This window comes from Patagioenas fasciata, chromosome 23, assembly GCF_037038585.1.
Source record: "Patagioenas fasciata isolate bPatFas1 chromosome 23, bPatFas1.hap1, whole genome shotgun sequence".
NCBI lineage: Eukaryota > Metazoa > Chordata > Aves > Columbiformes > Columbidae > Patagioenas > Patagioenas fasciata.
In genome coordinates this window covers 1,712,799-1,738,854 of record NC_092542.1, presented here as the reverse complement: position 1 = coordinate 1,738,854, position 26,056 = coordinate 1,712,799, and the positions used below count along the sequence as shown (strand labels likewise).

The window sequence follows — 26,056 nt, the reverse complement described above, 5'->3', positions numbered from 1 at the left end:
CATCTGCTTCATTTTGTTATCATTTCTTTGGATACTAAATGAAGAGTCTTCCAAGTGAGTATTGTCCCTGAAGGGAAGAAAGCGTAGGGAGGCTGCAGCCTTCAACTTCCAAGCTGTGCAGCTGTTGCAGAAAATATATATATATATTTTTTTTCCCCTGAGTAATGAAAAGAGATTTCATAGGGGAAAAAAGAGCTCCCCTTAAGTTTATGTTTTTATTTTTTTCAATTCTTTTCCATTTCAGGATCTCCCAAGCTTGTTTTCATATCTGAAACTCATTGTATGGCTGAGATAGAGATGGAATTTTGCACAGCACAATATACCTGCTTGAGAACTGCTGCTTGTAAAGAGAACTTTCAGGTTGGGAGTTTCTTCTTTCATTTCCCTCTTCTTGCTGTGGTTGCTTTGGAGGAGCAGGAGCTGAGCCGCTCAGCACCGTTTTGACCCTTTCGTTTTCCTAGTGAGAAGAAGGGAATGGCTGCACCACGACCCAGGAGAGCCAAGGTGGTCACTGGAGCCCCAGGAACGCGATGAGGCGAGAGGATGCCGCGTGTGCCAGGTATGGGTTTGGCCAACCGGTTAATCCGTGTGGACAGTGGGACTTTCTGCTTGGTGTTTGTCACCGGTTGGTGTCCCACAGACGTGCTGGGGAGCCACTGTCTTCCCTGAGGCTTCTGCCACCCCGACTGCAGCTCTGTGTGCAAGGTACAGCCATGGTTTTGAAAGGGGAGGATCTTGCTCAGTCTTTCTGGTGTAAAAACTTTAAATATAGCTCATCTCGTACTCGGAACCAGGGTTTCTAAAGCATTTCCTTTAGAAGCGAGGCCAAAACGCTGCGTTTTACAGACAGCGTGAGACTGAGGGAGTGGAGAGGGAGATGACCGGTCAGGAGAACAACCCATCCCTCGTTTGATTGTGTTCCCACTATAGGATTTCAGGAGGATCCATCCATCCACAAGTGGATTACAGCTCATTAATGCAGCCCACCAAAGAGCAACACCAAAAACATCCCCACCCAGGGAAGCAATGGTTACTATGGGCACACTTTATTCTGTGTATTGAGAAAAACTCCCTCGTTTCATTGCTGAAATTCTACTTGCTACGTGGCCATGATGGGGCCGCTGAGCTTCTGGCTGAGGTCAGGCCCACGTCTCTTTGGTAACGCGAGGTCAGGCCGGCGCAGGCACTTCTGAGAGCTGCAGCTCCAATTGACAGTTAAGCAAAATGTTCCATTTTCCTCGCCAGCTGGAGCAACCCCTTGTTTTCGGCTCATTTGCTATTCAGCAGAGCGTGGATTTTTCTAGGAACATCAGCAGATGCTGATCACGAGGGGCTGCGTGATAGAAAGTGGGAGGATGCTTGGGGACTACAGAACAGTTTTATTCTCCGCCTCCCTGGGGAATGTTGCTCCTTGATACACCAGATCAAATCCTTTTTAGTGCATGACCCACTGAAAAAGCACAAGTTTTAACGGCCGTTCCCACAGGAACCACACAAAAATGTTGGGTGGTTGTTTTTGCTTCCCCCCCCCTCAAGTTGTGAGATGCAGGGATAAATATGTGAGTGCTTTTTAAAATAGGAGCTATATGGGGATTTGCTAATTCTTTTCACATGGGCCACCAAGGAGCCAATATGTGGTAAATCACATTCAGCTGCGTGTGCTCCCTCCCCTGCCCACGCTGGGTTGGACTGGTGCCCGAGGGATGGAGCGCGGACGCCGTGAGCCATAGGACACCATCACATCTCGGGTCCTTATTCTTCCCCACCTCCGTATAGAACCCCCAGTTCATGACGGGGAAGCTAATGAGAGCGGTTTGTTCCAGTGTGGAATAATATGCACTTAATCCATGATTAAATAAGAGGTTCTGTGAGAGGTGAGGTTTATTTGGGGTATTCAGACAGCTGCAGCTCCAGCACGAATGGTTGCTCTCGGTGTAGTGCCTCTTAGCATGAGGTATGTTGTGGTGCATATAGATATGTTGTAATAGATCGTTCTTGCATCATCCTGGGGACTTGAACAAAGCGGTGCCAATGGGATTCCTGGCCCATGCACCAGGGCCAACTTTCCTTTTAAATGTGGCAAATGAGAACCATTTAGAAATAGTGCTAAAGTGACATTTTGTGTTAGCATTTCTCTCCTCCCCTTCATTCAGCATTGCTAAGAATAATCCACGGAACTGAGAAAGCATTTATTTCGAGCTAAAACTCGCCCTTGGGAAGGCGGCCATATGTTGTGTTTGATATGTCAGCCCCACTTTAAACATTTCGGCAATTAAGACTGAAAATAGCAAAGCAAGACTGAGGTGATTTAACAAGGAAAGTGCGTTGTGTTGTGCAAATGATCCAGTTCTTTATGTTCTCCATAGCCTCTAGGCGACCGTTGGTGGATTTTATACAACATTCATTGTCTCCTGACAGCTGTTTAGAGCTTTTCATGTGACATTTATTGCATGCAGGGACCTTGGGATGTGCATCCGTGTTTGCTTAGAAATCCCAGCGATGATATCCAGGTCGCTGCTGCCGACGGGGTGAGGACAAAGCAGTCGGTTCTGTTCCCTGCCCTCCTTTCCCATTCCCCGTTGCACCAGATGGATTCCCTCAAAGTGTAATGTGTTCCATTGCTTTGAGACGCTGTGCAGAAACCAGAGCCAGGAATGCTTTTCTGTCCAAATATAGTCAGGATGACGGTTCTTGCCTGTACTCCAAACCAAATATCCACACTCGAGAACCCGAGACCGCTAAAATTCATCCGAACTCCGAAGTCACAGCAGCAGTTTCTGCCCTTGCAGAAAAGGTGTCGTTTGGGGGCTCAGGCTGCCTGATAGAGCAGGGAGAATATGTTCAGGTATTGGAGAAGACAGAGATAAATCTCTAGAGCTCTGACTAACGTCTTTCCCTTGGCGCAGGCAAAGGGGACTCTGGGACTTGTCTGAAGTGTCTGAACGAGGCTTAAATTCTGACAAGTGCTGTAGATTTGAGGCCACCAATGGCTGCATTTGAGAGTCTTTTAGGCACAATTATGTCTTGGCAAAGCCAGGATGTTCTTAACCCGGGGCAGGAAACAGGGATGAAATGTCAACAGATGTTCGCTCTGGTTCTAATAATCCTTATGATACCTACAGAAGGGAGCTGTGCTTCAAATTCAACCACTGCAGTATTAACGAGCTAAGTCTAAACCTGCAGTTTGGCTTTTCTACCAGCAGCGGCACTGAGGGCCGTGCACTGAAGAGCCCAGATGCACGGTGACTTTATTGAAGCATCGTTAGGGAGCACGGTGTGGAGTTCACGTGTCTCCCTCAGCTCCGCGAGTTGCATCTCGAAGTTCTGAATACCTCAGCAGAAGAGCTTTCCCCATCTGACTCTCATTGCCACAATAACTGAGATTTGTCTTGGCCTCGCTGCTGAGCTGGTTTGTGAGCAAATATTTGGCTTAAGTTTTAGAAGTTTTGAAAGCGTTCTGCAGCCGGTTTGGTGAAGTTGGACGCACAGAGGCTGAATTTTGCTGGGGATGGGCACAGTGCATTCCCAGCGCTTCCCCGGGGGGACAGTGGGCAATGTGCTTTCCAAGAACCCGGCTCTCTCTTCCGATCCACCAAGGTGTAACCTGCTACTCACCGGGGAGGTGGGATCCTAAATGTCACAGGGGTCATGAATCATCTCCGCAGCACGTGGCGCAAGAAAATGAATGGTTAATATACAGTCTGAGCTCTGTCCCCTTCAGAATATTTCAGTAAGTCATGGAAGAAGCCTTGGCTGCATGAATAAATATTCGGAAACAATGAGATCCTCAAGAATGCCCTTTTACTAAAGCTCCAGATATTGTTTGCTGGCAGAGCTTTTCTTTTGAGCCAGCGCTGCTTTACTGGGAGCTGCTTGGGAAACAGGGAGATCGCAGGGTCGCTTTGCCTGTCTGCTCAGAGCTGTTTGGCCGAGGACACCGCAGATCGGGAGTGTCCAGCACTCGGTGACCGGGCGGAAAAGTGCAGCTGTTTCTGAAAACCTGGGCATTTCTGAGTAAGATTTTAAAGAGTCCTGAGCTGACCTGTTATCGGCAGCCTGGAGATGCCGTAGAGAGGTGAACAGTTAGACAAGCTGAGCATTCCTCCAAGTCCATCTTGCTGAGGTACCCAAAATCAGTATGATTCTGAAAATACTTCTTTCTCAGCATGAATACCCCATGCTGGGTAGCTCCCAGGTACACCGTAACTTTACAGGTCACTTGCCAAATTTCATGGATGAGGGGGTCGATATTCACTGCTGCCTGAGTTTGTAACCCTGTTTCCCGGGCAGAGCCGGCTGCCTGTTCCCTCACAGCATCTCATTCTTCATCCTGCTCCCACAGCCCCTGACAAGTGGCAGCTCTTCCAGCGTTAAGCATCCCTAACGAAACATTCCAAGGGCGTGATGCTGGCTTCTGGATTCCTTTTGCTGCCCCCTCCCCCAAATCTTCATTACATAGAGCTGGCAAGTGCAGATTTGTCCTCTGCTGATTATCCACTCAGTTAAAGGGTTTTATGTCCATCGCAGCTTGTTTCATTTTGCTGCTTTGCTTCCCAACGTTCAGCTGCAGAAATATGAAACCTCTTGGCAGAGGCTGAGAGAATCTTTGGCACATTGGAAAGCAGCTCAATGTAAAGTCTGCATTTTTGTGCTTAGGGCTTTTTGAAACTCCAGTGGTTCTGCACAGCTTTGGCAGGAGCTGCAGAGCTGCTCGCAACTGCTCCAAATGCAACTGTGAGCAAAAGGATTAGCAGCACATTCTGTGAGGACGATGTCTTGGTGTCTGTCACATCTCTCTTTAATGGTTTTGTATTAAAGGACGACATGGACCAAGCAGGACAGTTCTGTGCAGAGAGAAGGAAGAGATTCCTCTCGGCTGACAAGAAGAGGAGCAATGGCTGTAGAGCCATGGTGGGCGTTTTCTGCATTGTCCCTGCGGTGGCTTTGCTGGCTGTTGTGGGACACCCAGCCGGAGCTGCAGTTCAGGAGCGTCAGGTAGGGAAAAGGATCTCATTCTCGAATGCTTGGAAGGGGAGTGGGGCCATCAAATATATGTGATGTGTATTCTTTTTAGAAGATGGTTACACCCAGAAAGCAATCTAAACAATATGTGAATAACTTCTGTGGCAACTAAATCTCTTTATGGCTGTTTGAATCCCTTTTTGCGAAGGATCCCGGAAGGTAATTACGCATCCAAGTAGAGTCAAGTATTACAGGTGTGTGTGCAGCTTGCAGGCAACCGACGCACACAGGACTTGGGTGGTTTTCCCTCGGAGCTTTGGCTGTTCTGGGTACCTTTGCTTTCCCAGCGCTGTGTGATGTGGCAAGTGGATGTTCTGATTTCTGCGGCAGCCGAGCTTTCCTGGGAACTCCGGAGGCAGAGCTCACGGTGTCAGAGCTACACTGAGTTAATGCTGGACCTATGGAACTATTCACTGCTATTAACTCCTTTTCAAGGTCCATCTATTAGCAAGACTTGCTGGGACAAACTGGTATTCAGAGGGAGCTGTAGCAAGGCTCTGGGGCTCTCAGAATCCCATCTTAATTTTTGCTTTTAGTTTAAATTTATCTTTTATTAAAAAACCCAATCTCCTCCAGGCGCTCGCATCCTCTCCTGCTGTTTGTGTTTATGAGGATGCTGGCAATAGCAGCCGCTGTTTGCATCACGTGCTCTTGCTAATTGCTACCAAGTCATAGAGTCACGTTACTGCTCAGTTTATGAGAGGGAACTGCATGACTAGGAGTGAGAGAGGGGAATTAATTATATTCATTACAGCTCAATTAAGTAAATTAATGGAGGTCTGACTGCACAGGGTGAATAACGTGTGTTGGGTCCCATTTTTTCACCTCCACTGCTCAAGACTAAAAGGCTTTTACAGCTTGAGTCAGACCTGTCACCAAACTTTGTCTTTTACTGTATGACGGCTTTCAATGCGCTCCAAGGTTTCTAGGGCTCCTATTTACTTGGAAGGCATTTCAGATCCACAGCGCAGCGCTATAAAGAGCGCTCTGCACAAAGCGTTGCCTGTTTTACTCATTTGTCCGATATTTAATTTCTCCCGTGGTGAGGCTGGAGAGCAATAACCAAACGCAAAGGAAATGAAAACTTTCCAGGAAGAGCTGCAGAACTCGCCGTGGCCTCGATCCAGCTCCGTCTGTGCCTGTTGTATTCCCCAGCCTCCAAACACCCCGGACCTGGTAGGTTTTCACCGTCTCTCCCATCTCTTTCAACCTCCTGTTTTGTCTTTTAAGGAAGATGCCGCATCCCCTGGTGTTCATGGAGCGAGCGCCTCTGCTTTTCACAGCCCGGCTTTCCCACCTCAGCCTCCGGGACGCAGAAAACGATACACGATCACCCCAGGGCAGCTGAAATGGGACCACTTCAACCTGACGTACAAGTATGGACTTGCACGAGCTCTAAGAGTGATGCTGGGCTCTGCGTTTTTCCTGGGTATAGATATTAACCGTATGGATGTTGCTCATCTATTTGGTAGTGAATGGAGAGTGCTAAAGCCGCTCTGAAGTAGGGAGTTTTTCCACAATATTGACTTTCCCAGTGGGGTCAGTTCTGCTGGGAGCCCAAAGAACAAGTGGGTGGCATCAACCTGCCTCCTTCGCTCTGAGCAGAGAACATAAATCTCCCTTTACGCTCATCCCAAACAGTCTGAATTATCCAGGTTTACACTCATTAACAGCCTGGCTTGATACGAAACCTTCTGCTCCCTTTAGGATGTGCTGGGACGGAGGGAGAACATAAAGAGCATAGCTAAAAAACAGCCAGAGGGAATACTAGAATATACACAGCTTTTCCCAATTGCTTCGCTTCAGGCAATTTCCTGAATGCAGATCTTCTTTTGGGACAAGGTGAGTTTCTAGGGGCCATCGATGCATTTCCGTGATACAAACAGGGGTTTGGCCGTCCCGCACCAGTTCTCTTGCAGTTCAGCTGGATCAATACCTGCGGCCTAAGCAAAAACCTCTCATGAGTCTCTCTCCCAAGCAATGGGATTTTTCTCAAGGTAAATAGCTTCTTTTTTTGATGGAGAGTATTCTAATTCAGTGCGTGCACATACATTGTAGCCTAAGTGTGATGGACAGGAGTTACCGCTGTTGAAATGCAGTTGTTTTCCAGCAACACTGTGCAGCGCTCCTTGTCTAAAATGATGTGCCTGAGGAAGGACAAAAGCCATAGTCCAGAACACATGACTGTAAAGAATATCAGTAAAATATTAGTCCCTGGGGGGGGTTTATTAAATATTCTTGATATCCAGTTCAAAACAGGAGTAGCTTGAACCTTTTAGAGTGAATGGGAAGGCCGGGTTGTCTGATGCAGCCTCGAGAGCCGCTGTTTGAGACGGGAAGAGCGTTTTCTGACGTTGTTCTGTGTCCCCGCAGGATCTTGTCCTTCCCCAGGAACCTCATCAACGCCAGGGACACGCGCAGGGGCCTGGCGGCCGCCTTCCGCATGTGGAGCGAAGTCTCGCCGTTCAGCTTCAGAGAAGTGCCGCGCCACGCCGCCAGCGACCTCAAAATAGGTGAGGCTGGTGGGACGATTGTGCGTGTTCGTTCCACCAGGGACTTGTGGAATTCCAGTGTGTAAAGCAGGAGTTGTGAGGGAGATTGTTGTGTAGGCTCAGCAGGGCCTCATGGGTGAGGTTTGGGGCATCATTTGCCTTGAGTCAGATGGAAAAACTACTTCTAGTTGCTCTAAGGAAATGTTAATATCGTCATTAACGCTGTCTGTAAATCTTCCAGTCGGGAAGCTTTAGGTATTTGATGAGAATTAACGCTCAAAAGCTGCCGCTGGGACAGGTTTTTCTCAGTTCTGTGGATTGGGAAGGTGAATATTGGGAGGTGAAATGACAAACCCCAGGTCACACAGAGCTAAGTGATGGATTCCAGCTTGTTTCTGGTTTTAGTCTCCCATTGGTTGGCCCTGCGGAAGCCCCATCTTTTCCCTCTGCTGTGAGCAGTTACCTCCTCAGTTCCTCAGACCTATGGAGACGTGCGAGCTGAGGCGTTATCTGCTTAGCGTCAACCCCAGATGTGAATTCCTCCTGGGATTTACGGTCTGTGTGAAGTAACGATTTCCTGTGCAGATGGCAGCAGCGCTGCAATAACCAGATTTACCATTGTTTCGCAACACGCTCCTCGATCTCGTGCTGGTGACGCCACTCGGCCACACGTGGGCCCGGGTGGCCCCGGTCTGGTAGCCATGGGGTTCACTGCGACACCACCACCATGTTGGCAAAAGGATGCCAAGCAGCTACGGCTCTAAGGCTGTTTATTGATATTCAAACCAGAACAATTGCATCCTGGGGTTATCATCTCACTGTCCAACTGCTCTTCCCCTCCCCAAAAAACAAATTCCATGCGATGTTGCAAAAAGAGCTCAGCGTTCTTTCCGCAAAGGACTCATTTGTGTCCTCTGGGAACAGCTCTAAATCCAGGGTCATCGCAGGGCTGAGCAGTTTGCATCACAATCATCAGTCCTGACAATTGCTTTGCATTTATTTTTCCTTTTCTGGCTCTGCAGGGTGGAAAACATGTGAGATACCACAAGTTGACAGATGTCTGTGTCCTGGCGGGTTTATCCTGCTCAGTACACTAAATCTGTTTCTGTTCTTCGCAGGCTTCTACTCGATCAACCACACGGACTGTCTGGAGTCGCTGATCCACCACTGCTTCGACGGCCCCACCGGGGAGCTCGCCCACGCCTTCTTCCCGCCCCACGGGGAAATCCACTTCGACGACCACGAGTACTGGATCCTGGGGAACACGCGGTTCAGCTGGAAGAAAGGTGACACAGGGAGCACAGCATTAGTGCCGGTTGGATTTATCTAACGTGGGAAAGAGACAACGGAAAGGGTTGTGATTTTCTGTAGTGTGGGAGTTGTTTGACGTGTTGTTATGTGACTGAACCGCTGCGAGGGACCGTGTTGGGTGGCAGGGCCCTTTCTTCCCAAACAATGCAGTGGGCATAACAGTTCAGCCACATCCTCAGTAGTGATATCTGCCCAGGCAGGTGCAGCTCAGAGAAGGGCTGTGTGATTTTACTGGCACAGCTCTTTACAGTTCAATTTTCCTGGGTCATTTTTGCAGTTGTGGGCACCTAAAACTGTGTTATTATAGTTTGGCATTATTTTATTTATTTATTTATAAGCAATATCGAACCTAATTTTAAATGGAGATGATCCCTTACTAAGTAGCAAATTCAGTCCATTATTATACGACGAATTCAGTACTTTTTTTTGAAAGTATGATACTCTGCTTTTCTACAAATGAAAAGAGGAGATTTGTAGGTGACATAGAGACTTTGTCCTTCTCGTCCCGGTGCTCAAATCGTTCCTGTGGTGTTAACCCAGGATGAGCAAAAGCCCTTCGCGATTCAGTGCCGCTGGTTTTCCGGTTCCCTTGCAGGCGTCTGGCTCACCGACCTGGTCCACGTCGCAGCTCACGAAATTGGGCACGCCTTGGGGCTCATGCACTCGCTGAACCCCAGCGCCCTCATGCACATCAATGCCACCCTGACCGGGAAAAAGACCATTTCTCAGGATGAGGTCTGGGGAATCCACCGGCTGTACGGTGAGGAAGGGGCTGCAAAGGTTTGCCTGAGGGGGTCACAGGATCCTGGGGGGCTCTCATGGGGTTGGACCCTCACGTTTGGCAGGAACAGTAGGCAGGAGGGATCTTGCTCCTTTTCTATGCAAAGCAGAGTTAAAAGGACTCTTTGGGTCTTTTGTACTGTGGCTTATACAACAATTAAAGTCCAGTTCTAGCCACAGAGTGCCCTGACTTGCATTTGTACATTTTCAAACATCAGGTGCGCAAAGGGAAAGGAAAAACATGCAGAGGGGGAGGGAAAGAGCTGTTAATTACCCTTTAGGCTGGACTCAGATGCGTTGATACAAGATGATAAATCTCCCTGAAAACCGAACAGGCTGTGGCAAGATTCTCTCAAGCTCTGCCACATTTGCCTGCTCCTCTTCAAACGATATCTGGTGTAGGACTTGGAACAGCAGCTCTTGAATCACTGATGCTACTGCATGAAAACAGCTCAATATCTGGCTCACTGCTCATATAATAACAGCACTGCGCTCTGCTTCTTGTGTAGATTCAATCTGATTTAGGTGAAGTTTGATTCTCCAAAGGAACGGTCTATACCCCAATCCCTCTCATGCCTTTTCTTTCTGTTTCAGGATGTAAAGACAGATTATTCATGTGCCCATCATGGGCGCAAAAAGGTTTCTGTGAGAAACGCAAGAAGCTGATGAAAAAGCACTGCCCGTCTACCTGCGACTTCTGTTATGGTATCAATCTCATTTTCTTGTGGGGTTTGCACAGAGGGAGGAGGTTCAAGTTAAGCAGAGTTTGCAGGGATAGGCGGGGTCTTAATTCCACACTAGAGAGCGGCGGAGGCAAGAGGCTGGCAGCTCTAATGAGAAGCACAGATTGTGTCGTCTATTTGAGCCAAGATCAAGGCTTAGAAATAAGCAGCTTTTACATTTAAGGATTTGTGGACTAGAACATTAAACTGTCCCATTCTTTTCTAGTTTAACTGAGCCATTGAGAGGGAGTTTCTAAATTCTGTATAACTAGCACCTCCTTCTCCAGTGTGGGGGTATCTTTTAGACCAGATTAATGCAAAGATGCAGTCAGATAGTTAAAACCTCATGTATTCTATGTGATTGTTCATATACTCTTCCATATATATGAAACAGGCAAGTTGATTTTCATCCACCTCTGTCCGTTTACAAGCCACAAAATCGTTACCTTTGCATGTGAATAATGTTACAGGTCTATCCAAAACTGCTCAGTAGGAGGCATTTTCAAATGCCTTCAAGGTTCCTTAGGTGAGAACATAATCCTGTGGAAGTGTTTTGCAATGATGGACGCTTGGCAATGGGCTCTGCTAATTTCTGCCGTTTCTTTCTCACCTGTGGCCAGAATTCCCGTTTCCAACGGTCCCCCCTACGCTGCCCCCGCCAAGGACAAAAACCAAGACGGTGTCTGAAGGCAGGAACGTCACCTTCCGCTGCGGCCAGAAGATCATTCATAAAAAAGGCAAAGTTTAGTAAGTGCTCTGTTATTTATTCCAGTCCTGTAGGAGACTTTGCAGCTCGCAGACCGAAAAGGATGAGGAAGGAGGACAAAAGAGCATAAAGTTTGGCTTCTGGAGCGCGTCACTCTCGTTTGGCGCCCAAAGAGTGGTGGCTGAGAAAGGAGGGTGCAGATATTGTTAGAGCACTGCAAGGCGGTTGGGCTGAAAGCAGAGCTGTCAGAAACCAGCAAGCTGGCTTGAAACAGGATAAAATCCAGTTCACCGCACAAAGGTCTTTCTTACCATCAAGTCAAATTCCCTGGCCCATATTCTGCAAAAAAATAGAGTCTTAAATTTACCCTTTCAATTAATTACTTGGTTAGCTCTTACTAATGTACAAGCGTCTTACCTCTGGTTGTATCTAAACCGGAGAGATATGCCCAAGGTCATGAGTTAGTTTAGACTGAGGACCCAAATTCCCATCAGCTTTCGGTAAGATTCGAGCTCCTAAATGGCTCAGGATAGTGCCCTGTTGGAACCGCTTCACCTCCCTGAAATACACGGCAAAATCTAACCTGGTTTTGGTAACGTCCCATCTGTGCTGCAAACTCGTTCAGCAAAACTTACTAGGAGAAAGAACCATGAACACATCCTGCACTGTACTGGACAGTTTGTAGTTTAAATTCCATCACTTGTATTACTTTTCTATAATACCTATTCTTTTTCTTCTGACAGCTGGTACAAAGACAAGGAGCTGCTGGAATACTCATATCCAGGTTACTTATCCTTAAATGAAGATCACATGAGCATCATTGCAAATGCAATTAATGAAGGAACTTACACTTGTATAGTAAAGAAAAAAGAAAGAATCCTGACTACTTACTCCTGGCGAATCAGACTGAAGCACTAACGAAGGCCCTGGAATGGGCACGCGATCACTGCCGGTTGTTGCAAATTCAAAACATTTCCTTAAGAGACTCTGAGACTTGATTACTGGAATGTAAAACTTGTATCAAGTATGTGCTATACAGAGAATTAAAAAAACATGTTAAAGTGTCAGATTTTGCAGTTAAACTCTGGATCAGTGTGGACTGCTGGAAACCAGAACAAACTCCTCAAACAAAGGGATGAACGGCTGATGCTGCAGCAGAGGGTGTGGAAGGAAGGTGAGCGGTTATATCTGTGTTTTGCTGACTTTTTTTAGATCCTGGTGCAAAGCAATAGAAGAACTTAGGGAAACACTGTAAGCCCTAATATTGCTTTGTCTTTACTTGTCAGAAGGAGGATGTATTGGTCACAAACCTTTTCCAATGACTGCATTCCGCATTTCAACGTGTTCAGTTTAAGCATCCCCAGGACATCTTTCAGCAGCTTTCCTGGGGTTTGTATTTATGACTCACGTATTCTTACCCCAATAGACTCTTGACCTCCAGCTGCAGCTCCTCACACCTTGGCATTTGCTGTCTGATCTCAGCTCCTTCACCAGAGACGACGTAATTTCCATCACTGTCCCACAAGGGATGAGGTAAATGTGCCACGTCCAACAGGAAAATAGCATTAGTATGGAAGGCGAAGCCTCGTGCACGTCAGGAATTGTGCTAAAATCATGGACAGTTCACTTACCAGACCAGTGAGAGAGAGCTGGTTCTCCTTCAGTACAAGGCAAGAGGTCAGGCCTGAATAGAACAGTTCTGCATTCCTGCCCAGGAATGAAAAAAACACCACAACACTACTGGTTTCAAAATCTACCACAGTTCTGGTACATCTGAGTTCCAGTTCCAAGGCCTTTACCCAGAAAAACTCTTAAAATGTGCTGAAACTGATAGAATGTTTATAATTTAAGTTAATCCTTTTACTGGACTGGCACCCAGTTCTGATTGCACCAATACCCTGGTATTTTCTAAATCCTCCTGTTCCCAGAAGAGAGCGATTGCCTTAGAAAACAGAGACTTCAAAGGATGTGAAATTCCAGCACAGTTCCTCTGGTCTTTCATCCTGGGAGAAAGGACTGGAACACGGCATTAAACCATCAGCTTTGCTAAGCTCTTCTTGGTCTGGAAAAGGAATATTTAGAAGAACTTTCTATGGAAAATAAAGCTTCAATTCTCCATATTAAATCTTTTTGGTTTGTAAAGCAATAGATTAATTCTTTTGCACCAGTGCCATTGTAAATACGTTTACAACACAAACAGGGTTCGGCTCAAATACTGTGAGTACTGAGCCCAACCCAGCCTCGCTGGAAAGAAAACCTCGGAACTGTTATGGTTTTTGTGCCCTGACTATATTCAAACACATACAATTTACTTTAAATAAATTGAAAATAAAACCTAGAAGTTGTTTGCCCAGGCTGGCAATCTGCTGGAGTAGCATCAGCACAGATTTGAGGGTAGTGGGAGAATAAGTTCCCCCTCTAATAACGTCACCAACATCCAAGTTTGCTGCACGTGATGAACTGAAATCCTGCACGCTTAAACAATTAAAAATGTATTTTAATTCTACAAATGTACAAGGAAAAACAAAACAAAACAAACCCAACAAAACAAAACAAAAAAACTAAAAGTAAACCAGAAGCTGTTCCAGGATTGTACTTCAAGTTTTCCTTTGTCCGATTTGGTAACGATCCTTGGCTTCTCAGGTTCATTCCAGTCCGCTAATGGAATGCAGAAGTTAGGACTCCACACCCAGCAAGAGCCTTTGAATCTGTGATGACATTGGACTTTTCTCCACACGTGAACAACATCGAGTGTCCCTGACGCAAAGAACAGAACCGTGGCGCTCACAAATCCACTCACGGGAATGGGGCTTTTTATTCTTCTCCCCTTTCCTTCATGTTGAGCTTAAAACTTGAGGCTGAACCCGGGTCCCGCAGCAGACGCTCCTTGATTTGTGGTGGTCAGATGAAAACCTGTGTCTTTGAGATCATCGTCACCCTGTCAAAACCAAGCACAATTCATTTGTCAGTAAGTGTGCGGATGCATTTACCAACACCAAAATCTCAACAACAAACTTAGCAGGCTTTGGATCTTTTTACAAAAAATAACTTTGCAGCTTTGAAAGCTTAGTTGAAAGTGTAAAACAGTGTATGCTTTGCAAAGAAAAATTGTTCTGCACTGTGATAAAACCAGGTATAATTTCTTAGATTACATACTGAAATTCTGATTCAGTGACCACAACAGTAATTGGCCATGCCCTTTGGAAAGGGAGAGGGACCGCTGGGCTTTATGGTGTCTTTTTCACACAAGTACAGGGGAGTCACAGGATCCCAACCCCCAGAAGGCTCAGAAAACGCTGCCCACACAAACTTTTCCAAAATGGGGGATTTGGACACGTCCAAGGACCTGAGGACTCTGGTTGTCTGGACCTGCTCCACTCACCAGCTGGCTGTAGCCGAGCCCCCCCTCCGGTGGCCGGGGGCTCGTGCCACGTTTCACCCTTTGCTGTTCGCTTTTTGCTGGCCAGGTGGGGAACATGGAGGGGTCGATAGGAAGGGGAGTCTCTCGGAAATACTCATGCTTCAAACCGTCTTCGGCAGTGATCCTTCTGGCTGGGTAGTACGTCAAGAAGCTGAAAAGAATGAAATAGGGAAGAAAAGACGGGCAAAAAGAAGAAAAACTTTAGCCTGAAAGTTTTACATTCTTACGAGACTTAGAATTTTCTGATTTTTATCAAAATCTAGGAAAGAAACAAGATTGCTACTTTTGCTGCTACTAAAACATTTCTCTGTTCTTCTAGGATATAGGTACAACAATAATCTCAGACTGAGGTTTAGCAGCAGGTGCTGAGAGCACGATGTGAGGAACAGCACTGCAAGGAATGCTAAGGTTAAATGCACTGAATTCCAGGCTCCACCACGAGTCCCGTCCCCACACGGGATCACGTTTTCCCAAGGACGCAGCTCCAGCGCTTACTTGTTCATCAGATCGAAGCCCTGGTCCGAGAGCAGCGCCCCGAACCTCTTGCGGAGGTTGTTGTAGGGATATTCGGTGAACGTCATCTTCTTCACTGCCGGCAGCTCGTTGTAACCGGGCCAGATTTTTTCACTTGGAGTGCCCAGATCCTGTAAATTAAAATATCTCCTCAATAAACTCATTCTGGAGTGCAACCTTTGCCTATTCATGATGTAGCTGTAGGAGCTGTTAAGCATCCAGTGAAAACAGACAAAACACCTCTCATAGCCTACTGTAAGTATTCTAAAACAACCATCAGAGTAATGAGCCTTTTATTGAGGCTGAATCTCTGTCAAAAAGCAACGAGCACTTTGAATTTCTTGCTGTTCTAAAACCAGCCAGTTAGAATCCAGAGAGCTTAGAAACATTACCTTAAAAACTTTGTTAATCTGATCGATTTCTGACTTCCCCGGAAAGAGCGGTTTCTGCGTTAAGAGCTCTCCGAATATACACCCCACTGACCACATATCTATCGCCGTCGAGTATTCCTGAAAAGAAGGAATGGAATAGACCTTATAAAATCAGTAGGATAGTTGTACTGAGTTGTTTGGGGAGAGGAGTGTTGTCGGTTTGGTTGGGTTTTTGTTTTTAAGGATCCCACCGCTCTGACCAGAACACACACGATCATTCCAGTAAAATAATTCAAAAACCAATCTGTCACCACCCTCTGTTGGCAGATGAACCTTTTTAGCTGTGATATTAGGAAAAATAATACTGAAGACTCAGAATTTCTACCTCTAAATCAGCATCAAGCATACTCGTACTTTGTTCATAAATGATAAAATACCTTCGCTCCAAGCAGCAGCTCCGGTGCCCGGTACCAAAGCGTCACCACCACCGGCGTGTACGGCTTCAGTGGGGACCCGTACTCCCGCGCCAGGCCAAAATCGCCAACCTCGATGAAAATGGGTCATTAGCAACATTCCCAACATTGACCATACCATTTACTATCGCTATAAAGAACTCCGTGTTCACTAGACCCAGCTTATTTGTCACATCCTAGCATAAAACTCAGAGTGGCAGCAGGACAGCCTCTTAAACGGTGAACTTCACTCTTTTTACAGCTATAATGCAGTGTAATTCTGCAATACAAGCTTTTTCATGAGTGTGGGGATTTCATGTATTTTAAAAGCAATTCTTACTTTTAAAATGCCTGAATGACTGAGCAACAGGTTGGAAGTTTTCAAGTCTCGGTGAAGTATCCAGTTGTCGTGAAGGTGTTTGACTCCTCGCAGTAACTGAATCATCAAGGTTTTCACTTCACCTGAAATTATAACAAGAAGCCAAATGCGTTTAAGATAATAAATATATCAGAAACAGAAAAGGAGGTGGGGGTCAAAAGCACAGCACAGACTGCACCATAAAAATATGGCACAGAACAAGAGCAGTTAAACCACGGAGCAGAATTAATCTGGACAGACACTGAGGTTTTGTTGGCCAGTTTTCCAGTCTGAAGAGTGAGAGGAGATGATGGCAAACAGTACCTGGCAGGAATGGTTGCTTCATTGTTTCCATCAGACTCTTGAGGTCGTGTTCTACGTAGTTCATTACAATATAGATTTTATCCATATTACTACCTACGACGATTTCCTACGACACAGAAACAAGTGATCAGAACAAGCAGACAGTATTCAAAACCATGCAAAACGGAATTTTTCATAAAAAAACACCCCACAACTCACTTGTGCAAAACATCAGGTTACGCAGAGGCAAGTACTGTCTATACAGTTTGCAGGTAATATACAACTGTTTGCAGAAACAAGCTCTACTACAAATGCTAACATTTTATAAAGCATTTTAAAAGCCAAGAAGCAATATTTCAAGAGCAAAAATACATCTGAAATAGCAGGTTGTGGCCTTACTCTGACTGTGACAATATTTAGATGTTGTGCTTTCAGAATCGTATTTATTTCCCTCAGAGAAGTGATGGGAAAACCTTCCTTTTCCTTCTCCATCTTCAGGCGCTTCAGAGCCACAATCTCATCTGCAAAGGAAACAGAATTATGAGCTGCAGATCTCCCATCGCACAGCTAATAAAACATACGTTAAGAGGTCTCTCAGTGTTCTGTCATTAATTTAACTTGAATGAAAACTGTTAGTCAAGACATTGTGTTGTAGCAAGAAGCAGAGTCAGTCTCACATGAGCAAAGGGGGGGAAAAAAATTAAAACACCAGCAACAAAAGATTGTTGAGTTTAACCAGACAGGCAAGACCACAGAATCCCACAGAACCACAGAATGTCAGGGGTTGGAAGGGCCCTGGAAAGCTCATCCAGTGCAATCCCCCCATGGAGCAGGAACACCCAGCTGAGGTTCCACAGGAAGGTGTCCAGGCGGGTTTGAATGTCTGCAGAGAAGGAGACTCCACAACCCCCCTGGGCAGCCTGGGCCAGGCTCTGCCACCCTCACTGAGAGATGTTTCTTCTCAAATTTAAGTGGAACCTCTTACGTTCCATTTTGAATCCATTACCCCTTGTCCTATCATTGGTTGTCACCGAGAAGAGCCTGGCTCCATCCTCTTGACATTCACCCTTTATGTATCTGTAAACATGAATGAGTCCCCCCTCAGTCTCCTCCAGCTCCAGCGCCCCAGCTCCCTCAGCCTTTCCTCACACGGGAGATGCTCCACTCCCTTCAGCATCTTGGTGGCTGCGCTGGACTCTCTCCAGCAGTTCCCTGTCCTTCTGGAACTGAGGGGCCACAACTGGACACAATATTCCAGGTGTGGCCAAGCCAGAAACTACTGAACTCAAAGAGCTGCAAGTGAAGCCTTCAAGCCAAAGTGAGTAACTGGAGCTGGCTTGTACTGACCAGTCTTCTTGTCTTTTGCTCTGTACACGACACCGTATGTTCCTTCCTCAATCCTGTTCAAACACTGAAATTCCTCCACGCTACGACACCCCTGAAAAAAAGACAGACAGACAGACAGACGTTTACTCCCCCGCATGTCTTTCTTAAGATATACACTTCACTGTTGGCTACAGGAAGAACCACCCAGCAGTTTCTCTGCATGTGAACAGAACTCTTCTCTCTGAAGCACCTATTTCCAGATAGCGACACCAACATATTGGAGTTTCAAATGTATTATTACATTCTTACCTGGATCTAAGACTCATCTCTTTTTTGCTCCATGCACATTTTTTCCCCCCTCAAAAAAAGACAGCGATATTTCACACAGAAACATGCGTTTGGTGGTGCTGAGTCAGCAAGGCGTGTTCTTCCCATAAACGATCTCACACACAAACACGCGTTTATGAAGTTAATAAATGCGTTTGCCTGTGATTCTCTCAAGCACCCTTTACAGGATCCTGTACCTGCAGCGCAGGAAGATACTTGGGCAGCTCTTGTTTCAGCTCGATGGGGGAGGACGCGGGCGAGTCGGGCACGTACTCCCCCTCGGTCATGGCGTTGGAGTGCGGGCTGCCCTCCCCAGCCTCCTCCTCCTCCGCTTCACTCCCCGCAGAATCGCGGTCAAATCTCGACTCTGTAACTTCAAAAGTCAGAATCAGTCACAGAAAGACCGTCTGGAACAATTAAACTCAGCTTCAGACACGCAAAGGTAGCAAAACACTGATCACTGCAAGAGACAGGCATGCGATTTACACCACCTCAGTGACTGTAGCAGTAAAGATCAATGAGAAGCCTCATTTCTCCGCTTTGAGATGATGCTTTCAAGAGCTCATTTCCAGTCTCGCATATACAATTGCCAACACGTCAGAAAAATAATCTTTACACTAATAGAATGAAAGAGAAAACTGAAGCAGCATCTCTCATTCTGACTGCAAAGCTGCTTTGATGAAAGGACAGGACACTCACAATGAAAAAAGAAGGAAACATTCGCTCATAGAGTAGGATCTGATTTCCCCTAAACATTTGAACAGATTTCAAAGAACTCCTGATTCTGACATGAGAATGGCCCCAAAATGCCCAATATAGGACGCTTTAGAACGATGGCAAAGCTGCAACAAGAAAAAGATTTTAAATGCAAAAATTCAGCCACTTTCTCAAATATTCAGTATTTGCACTGTACCAACTGGGATGTGGTTTCCATTCTCCTGTTCCTCCTCTTCACTCATTTCTTCTTCGCTCACCTCTTCTGCAAAACAGAACCAAGTTCAACTGAATTAACTCAACACTCTGGAGCTGCTTGTAGGGCAAATCACTCGTGAAAATGGTTCTGTTTCACTTGGCAACCAAACGCTTCCCCTGACTCCACGGGATGCACCTCCGGCCTCCAACAGGGAACACAATTTTTACCAATTATCTGGGAATTCAGAGATGGGGGCAGGTGAATAAATTAAGCCAGGAAACTTCAGAATATTTGCTTATTAACTGTAATTGATTTTAAAGAAAAGTACCCAGCCATCAGAGCATGCTTCGGTGCCTTTTCTTTACTCATCAATTACAACAACGGCTGTAATTGGACTTTTTTACCAAAGCTTTTACTATTATGTTCATCTACTTGTACTGGCAAGAAAAAAGACCCTGAAATTTGCAACTGAAAAATAATTGAAAATGACAGTGACATTTGTATTTCACCAGCCCTCAAATCAGTGCAGAATTGTTCTCTACAGAGTATTTGTTGTTACAAAATGACTCAAACTGTTAGCCTTACACTGCTTAGCAAGACAAAAATGGCTTTCAGTTTTCTAATCTAGCTTCTTAGATGAAGAACTGGTATCACCTCTCTATGAAAGGATAGAACATGACTTGGACTTGTTTTGGTTCTTTTCTTTATAGTTATCTTGACCTGTGAGGTCTCAGCCCATCCCAGACTAAGAGAAAATCTTCCAATAAAACAATACAGAATAACAAAGAGGATCGTAATGCGCCATTCTAGGACGTGCTTTATGTCCCTCACCGGCTGACTGCTCAGACACCTCCTCAGAATTGCTGCCCGTCTCCTCCTCCTCCTCCTCCTCCTCTTCCTCTCCCTCTTCCTCAGACCCTTCGCTGCTGGACTCCTCCTCCTCTTCTTCCGAGCCCGATCCAGATTCTGTTCAGGAATAACCAAACACAACTAAGTACACGCTCTAACAACAGCAGCTCCTCAACAGACAACTGGACAATTAATTACATCTAGAAATTGCACTTAATCACCTGAGGAAGACTCTGCAGAGCTGGTTTTTCTCTCGCTGTCACTGATGTCCTGCAGGTCAGAAAGGGGATCTCTCTCTTCTGGTTTCTCTTCTTTTACTGCTGAGATCACAAAAATTACAAACAGGGTGCTGACTGAATATCACTTGTAAGACTCTGAATACCCAGATCACCGCTTTACTTGCTCTGGACATTAAATTAGGGCTGAACACGCTGGTTTGAAAATACAGGGCCCTAAAACAAAAAATTGCAGACTGCTCAAAAGACAAATGGCTTTTCTGACTTGCACTGGTGCAGGATCAACAGCCAAAAATGTGCAATACTTTTGGTTTTTAAACGTGACATATGCCTAAGCCCTTTGAAGATTAATTAAAATCAATTAATAAATAAATGAAACAGTAACATGGTCACGGGTGTCACCACAACACGGTCTCACTAACGTGTGAGAATGAACTAACACGTGAGAACGGCCGTAGATCGGTCAGACGGCAGCGTCAAGGGACTGAGCGCCTGCACTTGGGCTTTCGGGTGGGACATTCTGCTGCTTTTAAACACTTACACTGACTGGTACAGCCACACACATCAACACGGCAGACACGGAGCTCTTCTGCTTTAACCAAAGACACTTCAATGTCAATTGTGCAAGTTCTTTACTCACAGGACCTTCTAGGCCAGGGAAAGACCATTTTCTGGCTTAGAAAACAGAATTCCCTGTCTAACCAGAATACTGCCTTAAGCATTTATTTTTTTCTACACGGTGACAATATCGCTGATGCTTCAACTCTATTGATCCCTGTAGGGAAACTTTTTCAGGTAGCTTGGATCCTGGCAACAAATCCAACTGGAGCTAATGAAAACAATCCCTTTTTAATCTGCCAGGGAATCAAACTACAACATTTTAAACATTCAGTCAGCTGCTTCTTTCACTGTTGAATGAAGTAACTCACTGTGAAACTTTTAACATTACTACTGCTCCTACTAAGAAAGGAAAGATCTGTTCAATTTGTCACTTGCACAATCACCTGCAGGACAGCGCTGCTTTAGAACACAGGACGTTATACATATCCAGGAACATCCCAGAGCGATGCCGCCTGGGCTGAGTGCACAATACTTGCAGCAGAGCACCAGGGACTGAAGCTTCCCACTCAAATTTAAACACTACCCCGAAGATCTCCTCCTAACCCGCAGGCAAAGACATGATAACGTGGCAAATGCTACCTGGTTTCCTGCTATCTGCTTGCTCAAGCTTGTCTCTTTGCTGTCGTAATGGGCTGCGACTCCAGGGTCTCATTTTTACTTTGTCTCCATATTCTTCCCTCACTGTTCTATGGTGTGCAGAAACTAGTGAAAACAAAACCAGAAGAAATTGTTACATCGCCCTGCCCTAATGACAATACTTCTGTCTGCCACAACCACCTGCTCTGCACGCTTTTCATTCTTCCTTGCCAACTAAAGGGTGCTGGGCAGGAGTGGAAGTGGAATCTAACTATATCTAGGAGAACAAAGGACTACGATTCACCTTATGCACAATAAAATATGCATTTGCAAAGAAAGGCACTGCTATACTTGGGAAAGAGAAGCAAGATGCCCCACGTACCACACCGGGAACACCCTGAAACTGAGGCATGAATGCCAGAGAGAGAAGAGGACAGATCAGGAAGATACGTAAAAGAATAAAACCACCTAAAGTTTAGAAGGAGCCGACAGAACATTTACAACAATAGAAACAGCTAAAACGAAAGGCCAGACAGATTGAGCAATATCAGCGTAAATACCAAGCACAAAAACGAGCTGGTCAGTATGAACCAAGCTAGAAAGAACAGCAGTAAATTTGGCTTCCTCTGCTACTCTTGAACCATCTTCATCACTTGATCACAGGAGCGGGCTCTGATTTTTACCTCTGACCGCTGGCACAGAGATCCTTTAACAAAGCCCATCTGACCTCAGACAGCAAGTACCTGATACGCTGCGCAAAGTGAGGGTTCATGTGTAGAATTGACATTAAATTGCTCGGTTATCGGATCTGCTGCACTTGACTCCACTACAGCCTTTTCCACGGCTGGAGTGCTTACATGATCCCTCACCCTCCCTTGGCAATTTACTTCCCCCAAATGCTTAAAACACTTAATTCTGAGACTTCCATCTCTATCAAATTAGGTTAGACTCACCAAAGAGTTCAGATCGTGACGGATACACAAACACGCACACACAGAGACAATGTCAGTTACATAAATCTTGTTCCTATAGGAAACCAGACTAATGGAGAGAGGCAAAGAAAGTCTCACAGACCCATCAATATGCTGGGATGTTTAAGGCATGCGACATTGTTTTATTTCCCCATATAGAACTAAAGATTTTTTTCCTATCCCACACTGAAGGACCTCAGCTTTGATTTTTTTAAATCCTAGCACTGACCGAGGTAAAACCCACTTTCCATCCCTCCATCCCAGCATGGCGTCAGCAGACAGCGAGCCAAACCAACACTCACACGGAGACAGTTACCTTCTCTTCTGGCTTCCCGTTCCTTACGCCTTTCCTCAGCTCGCCTTTCTCGTTCCTTTTGTTCCCTTTGTTCTTTCTGCTGCTCTCTGATTTTCCTTTCTCGCTCTCGCTCGAGCTGCTCCAGACGATCTCTGGAAAATAATGACTTTTTGTTACGTTACAGCCCACGGCAAATTCAGTTTATGAAATAGAGGAAAACTGTTTTGCCGTAACAAACTACGGTGCCATGGATTTCACTCACACCATCACTGACTGCACAGCAGTCAAAACCAGATGCAGCTTTTCAGCTGATCATTTAAAAACAGTGTTCCAAAGACAAAGACCATGAGCTCTAAACCACAGGAACTTCTGCACCCTTAGCAGGATTAAACAGAAATTAAGCAAGTTCAGTTAATAAACCCCCTGGTACTATGCAAATCTGGTTTGTGCTGCTTTGTTTTTTCTCCATGATAGTGACACACTGCAATGAATTCACCTAGAAGTATCTGTTGCAATGAAGCCACTTACAAAGGTAATTAAAAGTCCAGAACACACTTTCATTAGACAACACAGTCACAGGAACATGGCTGTGGCAGCACAAGTTCTTGCTCTGAATTTGTATGTTATTTTAGAACAATGAAAGGTTAGAGACAGATTTAGAGGAGGACGCTGCCCACGTCTGTCGGTCTGTCCCGGGGAGGAGGGACGTGTGTACCTCTCCCTCCTGGAATGCTCCCTTGCCAGTTCTCTCCGTTTCTGTCTTTCCCATTCACGACGCGCTTTATCCTGCTCTTCTCTATGTCTCTTCCTACGCTCATGTTCCCGTTCTTTCTCTTTCACTCTGGCATGTTTCCCTAAACAAACAAAAACGAATTTTGGAGTGTTACTATTCAGAATATTTGGCGCTCCTATTTTTAAAAAGCAAACCTAGAAAATATGAAACTTATGGTAACCTACTTGAATGTTCTATTTTCTAAATGGAAAAATCCTGATCTGAAAGGCTGTTGGGAAACTGACAGATTCTAAGATCTCAAACACATACAAACCCGTGTCATTCCCATAAAGGCATTACACGAAATCAAAGAAACAATGCAAGTTTAAGTTCCTTTGTCTTATCCACCTAACGTGTTTTCTTTAGTTTGTAGTTATCGCTATTTACTTTCTACATAGTGTCTGTTCGGCTTCACCTTGGGAAACCACCACAAACGTTACACACGTGTAGTAATAACCACCTTCTGCTGAGTGACTACGGTGTCTACGTTTCTCTTTCCTCTTCTCATCTTTTCTATGATGGGTTTTTTCTTTCCGTGACATTTGTTGCGGTGGTTTGATAGCCAAGGAATCATCTTCTTCTCCTCTAAAACACAAGACAAATTAATAAACTCAGGAAGGTGACATGGACTGTCAAACAGACTGTTATTCTCTTTTACTAACCTGTCTTCCATGGAGTCTTCCCTCCTGTAAGGTGAATTTCTAATTGTTATTTCCATGCGATGATCTCTCAACTCCCCCTCTTCCAGAGAATCCCGCTTGGAATCTCTATCATCGGACTGTGCCAGAAACGGAAGAAAGGGCGAGAACAAAATGCAATTAATTTCTAGGTCACAAAATGAAAATATTTAAATGGTCCCCTTCCATTCCCAAAAGCCATCCCAAACCACCACTAACATACACTGAATTATGAGGCAGAGATCTCATAGCTGTAAGCAGCCAAATACAGTCTGATTGCAATTATAGCTGGACTTCTGTAAGTTCAATGTAATTAGACAAACAATGATTAAGGGGGATTGCATTAACTACTATGGGTTTTTTTTCCAAAAGAATGTTATTTTGTACATAGCTGCACAAAAACAAATAGTAACATGACAGTTATTGAAGAACGATTATTTAAACCCATTCTTCTTTAAGATCTTTGAAAGATTTTTACTTGAACTGCAACTTCCAGTTAATTGCATCAATTTCTTTACCTTTTCTAACCAACAACTTTGAACCAGAGCACAGCATACAGCACAAGGCCAATGGGACCTCAGCAAAGTGCTGTATTTTTGTCACATTTTGGAATTAGAGATCACGCAAAACACACACAAGAGCACAGAGAAAAACCACTGACTGGGCAAGAAGCCTCGTTCTGGTCAGAAAACGAGGATCGCGGCACTGAAGTTCCCCAGGTTTCCTTGGAAAAGTTTATGTGTTAAAGAACAACTTACATTTTTCATACGTTTTATCTCTGCCTTCTCCTCTTGCTCCTTCCTTCGCTTTTTTTCCTGAAGAATTTCATCTAAAGTTTTCACTTTCCAAGAGTCCTTTTCATCACCCATTTGAATTAAAAACAAACAATCTGAAAAACAACAGGACGTTAATGAAACCTGCACAGAGCGCACAGTCCAGCACACTTTGTCTGGTTTAGGTTGACTTCTTACATCAGACACGCACTTAATGGATCTTTGAGTAAAGTCAAGCGGGGCTTATGCTGAACCAGAAAAGAACGGTTGAAATCCATAAGCCGAGCTTAGAAGCCGCTCGGGCCAAATAAAAGCACCGTCCATAGTCCAGGGCCGGTGTCTCCCTGAGGCGGCCGCAGGGCCCGGCCCTCACGTACCGCTCCGGTACCGGGAGGGTGACGGGAACCGCTGCTCGGCGGCCTCGCCCCGAGCGGCCGCGGGTGACAGGGCAGCCCCCCGGCCTCCCCGCCCGGCGCCCCCGCTCCTCCCCGGCCTCCCCGCCCGGAGCCGTCGCTGCGGCCCAGGCCCCGCTGGGCCCACTCACCGCCGCCGCCACCGGAGACTGGGCCGAGCAGCGCGGGACAAACGCGTCACTTCCGCCCGCCGGAGCAGGGTGATGACGTCACAAGCGCCGAGTGGCGGAAAGAGGCGCCATGACGGGAAGGGCGGGGCCGGACCAAAATCTTTTAATTAAGTTCTGTTAAATTATGTTACGTTACGCTCGCGGGAGGGTAATTAACTAATTAACGGCCTCGCTCTGCGTGTTCAACAATAAATTAAAACAACCCGCAGCGAGCGAACGCGTCACAAAAGGAGAAACTATCACGTGTGTGATTCTTAATTACATATACAAACATAGGTAAAGTTTATTATTCATTTGAATTAATTGTTTTTCTCACTATCGTTTAAATAAGCAAGAGAACGAACAGACAATGAAGGAGAATCCGTGTAAATTCCTGCCCTGTGAAAAGGGCAATTCCTGAAAGGAAAATGAGGTTACAACCACAGTTTGTGAGAGGAAAGATTTTATCACCCATCCATGGATTTAGCTGGGTAATCCTGTCAGTTTAGCCAGTAACTGCAGCAGGTGACGCTTTTGCAAGTCTTGTGACGCTTGAGAAATCCACATTTTAAGGCGTTTCAGTGAGAACTTTCCAGAAGGAATCAGACAAAGCCACCGATGAATCCTCAACATGAACAAAATGGTCCCTTTTACCCAACAGGAGCGAGGGCAGAGAAACAGCGGCACAGGAGGAAGAAAAGGTCTGA

The 26,056-nt window shown here is 45.6% G+C and overlaps 2 protein-coding genes across 14 annotated transcripts; one reads left to right on the top strand and one right to left on the bottom strand.

Moving 5' to 3' along the window:
- Positions 1-220: 220 nt before the first annotated feature.
- MMP23B (matrix metallopeptidase 23B) lies at positions 221-17,043 on the top strand. 6 transcript variants are annotated; one of them, XM_071798452.1, is made up of 10 exons: positions 221-360; positions 462-559; positions 4,819-4,995; positions 6,253-6,398; positions 7,396-7,535; positions 8,633-8,800; positions 9,421-9,585; positions 10,200-10,310; positions 10,948-11,074; positions 11,777-15,143. In XM_071798452.1, the coding sequence occupies exons 3-10, from the start codon at positions 4,825-4,827 to the stop codon at positions 11,949-11,951; spliced, it is 1,203 nt and encodes a 400-aa protein (XP_071654553.1). In that variant the 5' UTR covers positions 221-360; positions 462-559; positions 4,819-4,824; the 3' UTR covers positions 11,952-15,143. The 6 variants fall into 6 exon arrangements, 5 of the variants coding, with proteins under 5 accessions (XP_071654553.1, XP_065711150.1, XP_071654552.1 ...); XR_011735586.1 differs by lacking the exons at positions 221-360; positions 462-559 and adding an exon at positions 646-3,730 and having other exon boundaries at positions 11,777-14,001; positions 14,774-17,043; XM_065855078.2 differs by lacking the exon at positions 221-360 and having other exon boundaries at positions 453-559.
- Positions 13,510-25,390, bottom strand: LOC136111138 (cyclin-dependent kinase 11B). 8 transcript variants are annotated; one of them, XM_065855072.2, is made up of 20 exons: positions 25,332-25,390; positions 24,773-24,903; positions 24,000-24,115; positions 23,798-23,922; positions 23,281-23,419; positions 22,587-22,717; positions 21,303-21,425; positions 20,088-20,186; positions 19,849-19,983; positions 19,018-19,083; positions 18,302-18,477; positions 17,799-17,889; positions 16,851-16,972; positions 16,473-16,578; positions 16,131-16,252; positions 15,776-15,883; positions 15,360-15,476; positions 14,950-15,098; positions 14,416-14,605; positions 13,510-13,971 (listed from the first exon to the last, which is right to left on the bottom strand). In XM_065855072.2, exons 2-20 carry the CDS (start codon positions 24,881-24,883, stop codon positions 13,879-13,881), a joined length of 2,319 nt encoding a protein of 772 aa, XP_065711144.1. In that variant the 5' UTR covers positions 24,884-24,903; positions 25,332-25,390; the 3' UTR covers positions 13,510-13,878. The 8 variants fall into 8 exon arrangements, with proteins under 8 accessions (XP_065711144.1, XP_071654545.1, XP_071654547.1 ...); XM_071798444.1 differs by lacking the exon at positions 25,332-25,390 and adding an exon at positions 24,999-25,020; XM_071798446.1 differs by lacking the exon at positions 25,332-25,390 and adding an exon at positions 24,999-25,020 and having other exon boundaries at positions 18,302-18,471.
- Between the last annotated feature and the right edge of the window lie 666 nt (positions 25,391-26,056).